Genomic DNA, 10,941 nt, shown 5'->3' with positions numbered 1-10,941 from the left:
GTCTGCGAAGTGTAATGTAAGTTCAAGTTTCCATAGATTTCCGGCTCAGTGTGAGCTCAGAAAACAGTGGTTAATTAACATCTGGCCAGTCATGGTCTGGTGGTAGGGAACTGGTCTTGTGACCGGAGGGTCGTGGGTTCGATTCCCAGACCCGAGGCCATGACTGAGGACCAACTGCTCCCCGGGTGCCGGGCTAGGACTGCCCACCACTCTGGACGCATGTGCACCATAGCCCCCTAGTATTCAATAGTGTGTGTGTGTTGTAACTGCACAGATGGGTGCAATTAGAAAAACGTGAAGGACAAATTTTGATTGCGGTGAAAAATCACAATTGACAAAATTGTCAATTTAGCGCCCCCTCTAGTGCAGCGCCCCTACGCATCGCATACGCTGCATACCCCCTTTTTGCGCCACTGGGTTAAGGCATGGGTTAAATAAAGCTGTTCTAATATCTGTGTGTGGGTGTGGGTGTGTGTGTGTACGCACAGGTGATGAAGGACCCCTGTCTGGAAAGTCCTGTGTCTCTGGAAACGACATCTGGAAATGACATGTTGTAAATCTATACAATAAAGACATTCAATATAAACAGACTCTGATACCCATTGTTCCATATTAACATTTCATTGATATATTTTGACGTGTTTGCTGAAGTAAAGCTCAGCTCAGGTCAACTAACTCCACCTTGACACTTTTGGTTAGGCACAGGTTTTGTAATTACCATGTTATTGATGGGCCCTTGTGTTACATCCTTATACAAGTGTCTGTGGATCTAGCCGTGCATTAAAAGACATCTTATAAAGCACAAGTACACAAGCATTGTCTGAGGTGTTCCGTTTCAGTGCAGATATGCACTGATGGCTTGTTTAGTGAAGCCATCCTCTATTTCTGTGGCTCATGCAATGAAATAAAACAACTTAGCCACATTGATTATTTACAAAGAGGGTGGGTAAGTTCTCACAAAAACTACATTGCATTTGCACAGCAATTCAAAGGTAAATATAAAAAAACGTCAACGTGTCACCCTGAAGTGAGCGCTTATTTAAACGCGTGCTTGCAAGTAAAAGTCTGGTTTCTTGTTTTAGCCTCACACTGACGAACTAGAGCAGCCGTGTCCAAAGCCCGGCGCGCGGGCCATAAGGATCAATAATGTGCAGCCCGCGCATTTGTTTTCCGTTTCAATGTATGTTATTCAAGCTAAACCATTTCAAGTAATTTTGTTACATAATATCACGTATTTACAAACATGACCATGAAAACAAGATTCTTCCAGGAGGGGGCACTGCTGCCATATACAAAACATGAAGTTTTCAAGGGATGTAAGCCATTTATAAAATTGAAAAGAAAAAAAAATATTTGTATGATCATTTAATTTTTGTTATAAGCGCCTTTCAACATACCAAGGGACAGCGTAGAAGAAAACAAATTATAAGAGTGTAAGATGAAATACAGAGAAGAATGTACTATGAATAAAATGTAATAAGAGATAATAAAGCAAGTAAAATAATTATTTATTAAATAGTAAGAGAATTGTGATAATATTGACGCAGCAGTATAATGTAGGCTATTTGCATACTGCAATACAATATTATGTCAAAAGAAGGGCAAGCTATAAAAGATACGTTTTACTCTTGGAGAACAAGCCAGACTAGTTTTAATTGTAATGTCCGTGGTGATTTCCCATTCAAAGTCGTCTTTACATTTAACAGGTTCACATCAGTACCTGGTTAGACTACATCTCCCATAAGGATGCGCGAAAACGCCACGCCCATCCGTGACGTATTTTGTCTGCGACTAGGTTCACTGTGCGCGCAAAAGGGGGAATATCGCTAGCAAGCTGGCTAGATGGTTGCCACGTTTTGATCTTTAAAAGTCCCCTGAACGAGCATCACAAAATGTTTACACCGCACGGCACCCCGGGGTCCGGGCGCAGGCAGGTGTCCAGGACTGCGGGTAGGAGAAGTATTAGCACCCCGTCAGGACTCCTGTTTTCTCCGCGCCGCTCTTCGTTGACAGCGAGGTAAAGCCGCTAGTGTGGCCGCCCGCACGTCTCTCCGTGCCGCACGTTTCTGCACGATTAACGTCTGTTGTGTGTTGATGACCATTGGCGTCCCGTGACAGGGGGACTCCTTCGCGACTTCAGAACTTCGCCACGTTGGACTCGGCGAATTTCGACGTGCAAACGTTCGGGTCGTCTCTGCCCGTTAAAGTGATGGAAGCCCTCACCACGGCTGAAGGTCTGTTTGATCCACGGGCGCGATAAGTGTGTCTCGGTTGGCAGGGTTTGCCACTGTCCTTCATTTTCAAATACTAATAAGATCATCTAGGTGCCTACAGGTAAAATATGGAGATGGTGTGTGTGTGTGTGTGTGTGTGTGTGTGTGTCCGCGGTTTAACGTCACAGCGGATGACCAGATCTCCGTGAAGGTCGAGGAGTCTGGATGGGCATGGATGGTCTGTGGAGAGAGGCTAATTGTCTGGAAGATCTGTCAGACCCCAGTAGCCAAGGTACATGAACATGAGTTACCGTGTGCTCAACCGTACGGTTTAAAAGTACATACAACCACATTATCTGGTAGCGATATGACTCTGACACACTGAATGTTAGTTGTTAAAACACAACTGTCATTTGTGTCCACCTGTATCTCTCTGTATCACTGTTTCTGTCTCCTTGACACTCTCTCTCTCTCTCTCTCTCTCTCTCTCTCTCTCTCTCTCTCTCTCTCATAATCCAACAGCTGTCTGTATGTAAGGACCTCCAGTTGCCACCCAGTAACTATGCCTACACCGCTGATCTCATCTGCATTAGTTCCTCCGCCCCACTGGAGTCTGCCTCTGTGCAGGTAGAACTGACTTCAGGTGTTCTGTTGAAGATGGTGGATATCTGACCTCCCAGTATCTCAGCACTTCAACACCGTTCAACAGATTAATAATGATTAATTAACCGTCCAAATGTCTAGATGTATCACCTGCATGTTTTATTGTCTTGTAACACTGACTCTTTCCCTGTGTATTTTTTTGCTGTGGCAGGCGGTGTGTGTGTTGACGGTGTCTCCGGAGGGTTTGGCCCGGTTCTGGCCCGGTCTGGCCCACGAGGGAGTGTACACAGAGACATCCGCCGACCTGGGAGGACATCTGTGTAACTATGTGACTGCAGTCAGGGTGAGTGTAGGAGTGACTGCACTCGGTGTAGGGGTGTGAGGGGTGACCAGCCAGGGTGAGTGTAAGGGTGTGAGGGGTGACCAACCAGGGTGAGTGGAGGTGTGAGCCCCTTATCCTCACCATGTATTTTTAATTCTCTTTTCTCCTCTTCTGCTCCCTCCCTCCGTTTCTCCACCTCTCCTGTCTCAGGGAGGCAGTTTCATCGTGTCCTCTTACCGTGGTCATTTGTTGCGGCTGAGTGCGGATGGTTCTGGAAGGTTCTCCCAGAGGCCTCTGCAGCAGGGTCAGGGCATGCTGTCTGGCATTGGCCGCCGTGTTTCCAGCCTGCTGGGCTTCCGTGGCCCCCCGCCCGACACCTCCGTAAGCCCTTTACCCTCCTCCCTCCGCAATGCACAGGTTTTTGGTGTGCTTGAGCTCTTGCTTCTTCTCTCTCTCTCTCTCTCTCTCTCTCTCTCTCTCTCTCTCTCTCTCTCTCTCTCTCTCTCTCTCTCTCTCTCTCTCTCTCTCAGGTGTACAGTGTTCTGTGGGTGCCACACCCAGGTCATCTCTACACCCTCAGCACCTGTGGTCTGTGGAAGTGGGAGGTCATGGACAACACGGAGGTTCAGGTCCTGAACTGGAGCAACGCTTGTCCTGTCCTCGCTGACAGTATTGCAGACGCCATCTGGGTAAAAGCTGTTCCCTGGAAACATGGATGGTGGTTGTTTCACTCAAGTCCTGTCCGAGTGTTGCTGCTATTAGCGATGCCCCTGTAAAAGTGTAAAAGAACCCTATGTAGATGAATCGGCATGTAAACGGAACCCAGCCTTCTGTTTGATGAATCAAGAGTTTTATTGTCATGTGCACAGTAAACAGGCAGTTACACTGTACACGTGTTTTGATATTGAGATCTCTGAGCCGTATAGGGTGGGTTGAATATGAAGGGAGTTGGTGGAGGAATTGAATTGTTTTGAAAGGGTTGTTCTGTGTTCCAGGGCTCGGAGAGCAACTACGCGGAGATGAAGGAGGGCGTGAACATGGCCTATCTGGACATGCAGCTCAGCGGGTGTGTAGCAGTTTGTGTGTCTTAAGAACGAGTGTGGGCTAATTCTGTTAGCGTTAACCCCTCTGCATGAATATTGAGTGCTTTTTATGGTTTTTACTGGTGTTTGGTCTCCTCAGTGCGGGTTTGGTGATTGTTATTGTGGTGTTTGGTCTCCTCAGTGCGGGTTTGGTGGTGATACTGTGGTGTTTGGTCTCCTCAGTGCGGGTTTGGTGGTGATACTGTGGTGTTTGGTCTCCTCAGTGCGGGTTTGGTGGTGATTGTTACTGTGGTGTTTGGTCTCCTCAGTGTGGGTTTGGTGGTGTTTGGTCTCCTCGTTGCGAGTTTGGTGGTGATTGTTACTGTGGTGTTTGGTCTCCTCAGTGCGGGTTTGGTGGTGATGGTTTCTGTGGTGTTTGGTCTCCTCAGTGTGGGTTTGGTGGTGATACTGTGGTGTTTGGTCTCCTCAGTGCAGGTTTGGTGGTGTTTGGTCTCCTTGGTGCAGGTTTGGTGGTGATTGTTACTGTGGTGTTTGGTCTCCTCAGTGCGGGTTTGGTGGTGTTTGGTCTCCTCAGTGCGGGTTTGGTGGTGATTGTTACTGTGGTGTTTGGTCTCCTCAGTGCGGGTTTGGTGGTGATGGTTACTGTGGTGTTTGGTCTCCTCAGTGTGGGTTTGGTGGTGATACTGTGGTGTTTGGTCTCCTCAGTGCGGGTTTGGTGGTGTTTGGTCTCCTTGGTGCAGGTTTGGTGGTGATTGTTACTGTGGTGTTTGGTCTCCTCAGTGCGGGTTTGGTGGTGATTGTTACTGTGGTGTTTGGTCTCCTCAGTGCGGGTTTGGTGGTGATTGTTACTGTGGTGTTTGGTCTCCTCAGTGTGGGTTTGGTGGTGTTTGGTCTCCTCGTTGCGAGTTTGGTGGTGATTGTTACTGTGGTGTTTGGTCTCCTCAGTGCGGGTTTGGTGGTGATGGTTTCTGTGGTGTTTGGTCTCCTCAGTGTGGGTTTGGTGGTGATACTGTGGTGTTTGGTCTCCTCAGTGCAGGTTTGGTGGTGTTTGGTCTCCTTGGTGCAGGTTTGGTGGTGATTGTTACTGTGGTGTTTGGTCTCCTCAGTGCGGGTTTGGTGGTGTTTGGTCTCCTCAGTGCGGGTTTGGTGGTGATTGTTACTGTGGTGTTTGGTCTCCTCAGTGCGGGTTTGGTGGTGATGGTTACTGTGGTGTTTGGTCTCCTCAGTGTGGGTTTGGTGGTGATACTGTGGTGTTTGGTCTCCTCAGTGCGGGTTTGGTGGTGTTTGGTCTCCTTGGTGCAGGTTTGGTGGTGATTGTTACTGTGGTGTTTGGTCTCCTCAGTGCGGGTTTGGTGGTGATTGTTACTGTGGTGTTTGGTCTCCTCAGTGCGGGTTTGGTGGTGTTTGGTCTCCTCGTTGCGAGTTTTGTGGTGATTGTTACTGTGGTGTTTGGTCTCCTCAGTGCGGGTTTGGTGGTGATGGTTTCTGTGGTGTTTGGTCTACTCAGTGCGGGTTTGGTGGTGTTTGGTCTCCTCAGAGCGGATTTGGTGGTGTTTGGTCTCCTCAGTGCAGGTTTGGTGGTGATTGTTACTGTGGTGTTTGGTCTCAGTGCTGGTTTGGTGGTGATTGTTTCTGTGGTGTTTGGTCTCCTCAGTGCGGGTTTGGTGGTGATTGTTACTGTGGTATTTGGTGGTGATTGTTACTGTGGTGTTTGGTGGTGATTGTTACTGTGGTGTTTGGTCTCCTCTGTTCGGGTCTGGTGGTGATTGTTACTGTGGTGTTTGGTGGTGATTGTTACTGTGGTGTTTGGTCTCCTCAGTGCGGGTTTGGTGGTGATTGTTTCTGTGGTGTTTGGTCTCCTCAGTGCGTGTTTGGTGGTGATTGTTACTGTGGTGTTTGGTCTCCTCAGTGCGGGTTTGGTGGTGATTGTTTCTGTGGTGTTTGGTCTCCTCAGTGCGGGTCTGGTGGTGATGGTTACTGTGGTGTTTGGTCTCAGTGCGGGTTTGGTGGTGATGGTTACTGTGGTGTTTGGTCTCCTCAGTGCGGGTCTGGTGGTGATTGTTACTGTGGTGTTTGGTCTCCTCAGTGCGGGTTTGGTGGTGATTGTTACTGTGGTGTTTGATCTCCTCAGTGCGGGTCTGGTGGTGATGGTTACTGTGGTGTTTGGTCTCAGTGCGGGTTTGGTGGTGATGGTTACTGTGGTGTTTGGTCTCAGTGCGGGTTTGGTGGTGATGGTTACTGTGGTGTTTGGTCTCAGTGCGGGTTTGGTGGTGATGGTTACTGTGGTGTTTGGTCTCAGTGCTGGTTTGGTGGTGATGGTTACTGTGGTGTTTGATCTCCTCAGTGCGGGTCTGGTGGTGATTGTTACTGTGGTGTTTGGTCTCCTCAGTGCGGGTCTGGTGGTGATTGTTACTGTGGTGTTTGGTCTCCTCAGTGCGGGTCTGGTGGTGATTGTTACTGTGGTGTTTGGTCTCCTCAGTGCGGGTTTGGTGGTGATTGTTACTGTGGTGTTTGATCTCCTCAGTGCGGGTCTGGTGGTGTTGGTGGCAGCGTGGCACCCTGCAGATACTCCGTGTCTGGCCTACTTCTGCCTCGTCACTCTTCCAGATGTTGTGGCACCTGCCACAGACGAGCTCTCCGTGGAGGTCACCAAATACAACCCCCCCTTCCAGGTACACTGATTCATAACTACACTGTAAGGCTAATGTGTCCCTATGATCTCACAAGTGAACGCTGTGAACCATCAGGCCAATAGCTTTCATTTCTCTTCCTCTACGACCAACCCTGTCCGTCCGTCTGTCCGTCCGTCCACCCCCCCCCGCCCCCCACAGAGTGAGGAGGAGCTGCACAAGACACGTTTGGTGTTGCCACGAGCAACCAGCCCTGCTGCGTATCTGTATAACGAGGAGCTGGTGTTCGCGTGTACCACAGGGACCGGCCGTGGTGGGCTGCCCGAGGAAAAACTCGCCTTCAATTCACCCGGTAACGCTGTTATGATAGATATATATATATATATATATATATATATATATATATATATATATATATATATATATATATATATATATATATACCCACACACACACACACAGTTCACCTGCTAAGACCTTTATGGTTCCTTGCCAACACTGAAGTTTTTGATGTTTTGAAATGGCTTAGAATAATGTAGAATAGGAGATCCATATCACAAACTGTCCTCGTCACTTTTACTTTTATTGAGCTGAATAGGTTTTTCTCTCAACATCTGTGTGTGTGTGTGTGTGTGTTTTTGTGTGTGTGTGTGTGTTTTTGTGTGTGTGTGTGTGTTGCAGGAGACCGTTTACGTGGCGGTGGTGTGTGTGCAAACCTGCCCGTGTTTTTCTCTCAGAACAATGGCCTGGTTGCCGTGGTTGCGAGGGACAGTGCCTCCATCTTGCCAGAGACCATGGAGGAGTCCCTCTGTACCTCAGTGGCTGGACCTGGACCAGACGTGAGGACCATAATCAGACCAGGATTAAATCCTGAATCACAGACTAGTTCAACCTTCAATCTCTGACGAGAGAGGATTAGGACTGGGAGGGATTAGGGATTAAGGGGAATCTGAGATTTTATTTTTCTTCACAGGGGACTCCGCTGGAGACGCCTCCTAAAGCGGACACGGTAGCACCAGAGGACAAGACAAAGCTGCTAAAGCAGGCCTTTCTGCAATTCTGCCGGTCAGCAGCGCTCACACACACACACACACACACACACACACACACACACACACTTCTGTTATTTTGAGGGTACATATGGTCTGATGAAAAATAAACGAACATTTCTTGCTGTTTCTGTCTGTAGACACGATCTGATTGGTGCCCAGAACATGACGGATGAGCTGTTCTCCAATGACGGAGAAGGAGGGGCGGAGGGAGAGCTGGACGCTGTTGTGACCCAGATTGACCTTGACCTGGTGGATGATTACCCTGCGTCTGACCCTCGCTGGGCGGAGTCTGTACCTGATGGTGAGAGAGAGAGAGATTTGCTAATGTAAATCATAGCAAGGAGGAGTAAGTGGTGAAGTGAGTTGTACACCTGGGCGGTGTTTGATCAGAGGCTGGTCTCTCCTCCAGAGAGTGCAGGTTTCACTCTGACCTCCCTGATCCTGCTGCACCAGCTGGAGGACAAGATGAAGGCCCACCACTGCTTCATGGACTTCCTGCTGCAGGTGAGTGTCGGCCGCCCCCTCCTCCCCGGGCCGAGGGTCTTCGCTGGCGCCCTGTGTGAGTGGTGGACCTTGTGGTCACCCTTGTGGTCTCTTCCCCCCCCGCCCCTGCAGACCGGACTCCTGGACCGGTTGTCATCGGTGACGGTGCGCTCGTCACCCATGGCGACCCGGCTGCTGCTGTGTGAGCACGCGGAGAAGCTGGCGGCGGCCGTCGTGCTGAAGAATCACCACAGCGGGCGGGCGGAGCTGGTCTCCCCCGCCATCCTCGCCACGCTGAGGAAGAGGGACACGCCCGTGCCCGCCAGCCTCACGCCCGCCGACGTCTTCTTCAGAGAGGTGCCACGTCTCGTCGTCTTCATCATGAGGGGGACCTTCAGGACTTGAAGTGGCTTTAATATGTACAAGGGGAAACACTTGATAGTCAGTGGACATGACTAATTTGCCACTCATTAGCATAATATCGTTTATATGCTAATATATGCATTGCTGCGAATAGGGGGTGGTAGCATTTTGGTTGTAGCGTTCCTTTATTCTTTTAATGCTGATTGTGTGTGTAGGTGTCCCAGATCTCTTCCATCTTCGAGTGTCTGCTGGATGAAGAGGAGGCGTGGCTAAAGGAGAACCCGCCGGGCTCGGAGAAGTGGGCAGAGGTTGTGATCCACGTCAACAATATCATCAAGGTGAGACACACCTGTCCTGAGACATTCCTCCCAACCTGTTCCTTCTGGCCACGCCCACAGCCCCAACTCTCGTTTTCTTTGAGACACAAACCAGGAATGTTAATTTAACACTTCTAATACTATATAGACCAGGGGTCGGCAACCTTTGAGACATGGAGTGCCAACTTCAACATTTCTAGTCAATGAGTGTGCCACTATCACTAGCGGGGGTGAGTGGTGTTGCATGTTGAGTACTGACAGTCACGGTGTCTACATTCTGATTAAGAACAGGGCTGCCCTCACTTTAGCCTAAATTCCAGCACATTTCAAATGTGGAACACAATGCAACATTAATTTTCGTCAGGTAAATGTTCCTTCCCCTGTTTTTGAGGGGTGTTTCTTTATACTACCACATACCCTGCAAAGAATGTGACGCTTCCGCCGTTTGCGCAGGTTCGTAGTGCCTGTAAATTTAAATTTTAATGGTCCAATGAAGGTAATTTAAAAACCATTGAAAATTTTAAAAACCATTAAAAAAAAAAACCCGGGACAGGACGTGAAATACGAACATGTCCCTGGAAATACGGACGTTTAGTCACCCTACTTTAAGAGAGCTGGACTGTTTGCCATACCTAGCCACGGCATGTTTAACGACTTCGGCTCTTTCGGTGGGGTCTTTATACGTCTTGTCGTTTTGTCTCGAAATGCTTCTTAATGCTGGAAGTTCAGCACGCAACGTTGTCATAGCACAGTGTACACACAGCACTATCTTTGACAAACACCAAACCATAGTCTTCCGTCCAGGGTTGAAATGCCCTCGCTTTGTTTTTTTAACCGGAGGCTCTGTCATCTCTTGTAACGCTATCAGGTTGGCTAACTGATTTTGCCTAAATTTAGGCTAAATTTAAACATGGGTCTGTGGCGGAAGCTGAGTGCAGAGCGTTGAGGAGTGATTTCGATTGGAGGATATAATTTTTTTTGCTGATGCTGGTCCAGCATGGCGCGTGCATCCCTCGGCATGCCACAGGTTGCCGACCCCTGATGTAGACAGTAGCATTATTTTAACTGTTGCATGCTTGCTAGCTAATAGATCCTCTTTAGTAGGTGTAAGGTGTAGGGCTGTGGTTATGCGCGTGGCTGACACTCTGTGGGTGTGTTTGCAGGACATGTTGCAAACAGCTGTGCAGTACAGAGAGACCAAAGCCTCCCTTTACAGAGCATCAGAGAACGCTGGCCCAGAACCAGAGTATATACCATGGACAGGTATAGTGCACAAACACACACACACACACACACACACACACACACACACACACAGCTGTCACAGAGAGCCAGAGTATATACCATGGACAGGTATAGTGCGCAAACATACACACACACACACACACACACACACACACACACACACACACACCTGTCACAGAGAGCCAGAGTATATACGATGGTCGTCTTATAACATTTATGCAGTTTCAGATCTTCTCGCAGTTGGAATACAATTTGCGTGTGTATGTTTGTGTGTATAAACATGTATAAAAAACATGGTGTCTACGTGGCGTCTACGTGGCGTCTACGTGGCGTCTACGTGGCGTCTACGTGGCGTCTACGCTACTTCCTTGATGATTCCTCCACCTCCCCTGTAGCCTCGGGTGGAGTGGGTGGAGTTCGCACGGTCATCGCCAGGCAACATGAGGTGATCCTGCGCACGGTGTACCCTCACGCTGACTCCTCCCTCCGCAACACCCTCAACGAGCAGCAGGTGGCGCTGCTGGACGCTCTGCTGGGCAGCTACGTGGCCCAGCTCAATTCCCTGCGTCGCCCAGGGCAACAGGAGCGCTATGACGCCCTGGAGATGGAGTACACACAACGTCGCTCTGAGCTCCTCACACCGCTACGTGAGTTCAGGCTTCAGTTAACT

General features: G+C 49.2%; 1 protein-coding gene across 1 annotated transcript in view; it reads left to right on the top strand.

Moving 5' to 3' along the window:
* The first annotated feature begins 1,788 nt into the window (after nt 1-1,788).
* The window catches only part of nup133 (nucleoporin 133), a 13,490-nt gene continuing 4,337 nt past the window's right edge, over nt 1,789-10,941 (top strand). The window contains exons 1-18 of the mRNA XM_076995189.1: nt 1,789-2,017; nt 2,119-2,234; nt 2,402-2,505; nt 2,736-2,840; nt 3,028-3,159; nt 3,349-3,519; nt 3,669-3,827; nt 4,134-4,204; nt 6,706-6,853; nt 7,013-7,163; nt 7,493-7,650; nt 7,785-7,876; nt 8,001-8,164; nt 8,273-8,367; nt 8,479-8,703; nt 8,925-9,047; nt 10,190-10,289; nt 10,667-10,918. Coding sequence (XP_076851304.1) covers nt 1,893-2,017; nt 2,119-2,234; nt 2,402-2,505; nt 2,736-2,840; nt 3,028-3,159; nt 3,349-3,519; nt 3,669-3,827; nt 4,134-4,204; nt 6,706-6,853; nt 7,013-7,163; nt 7,493-7,650; nt 7,785-7,876; nt 8,001-8,164; nt 8,273-8,367; nt 8,479-8,703; nt 8,925-9,047; nt 10,190-10,289; nt 10,667-10,918 — 2,491 coding nt within the window. The 5' untranslated portion in view covers nt 1,789-1,892. The remainder of the gene's footprint in view (nt 2,018-2,118; nt 2,235-2,401; nt 2,506-2,735; nt 2,841-3,027; nt 3,160-3,348; nt 3,520-3,668; nt 3,828-4,133; nt 4,205-6,705; nt 6,854-7,012; nt 7,164-7,492; nt 7,651-7,784; nt 7,877-8,000; nt 8,165-8,272; nt 8,368-8,478; nt 8,704-8,924; nt 9,048-10,189; nt 10,290-10,666; nt 10,919-10,941) is intronic.

Source organism: Brachyhypopomus gauderio, unplaced genomic scaffold (assembly GCF_052324685.1).
Source record: "Brachyhypopomus gauderio isolate BG-103 unplaced genomic scaffold, BGAUD_0.2 sc185, whole genome shotgun sequence".
In the NCBI taxonomy this organism is placed as follows: Eukaryota; Metazoa; Chordata; class Actinopteri; order Gymnotiformes; family Hypopomidae; genus Brachyhypopomus; species Brachyhypopomus gauderio.
The sequence above is the reverse complement of the archived record's forward strand: the minus strand, read 5'-3'. Positions and strand labels throughout refer to the sequence as shown.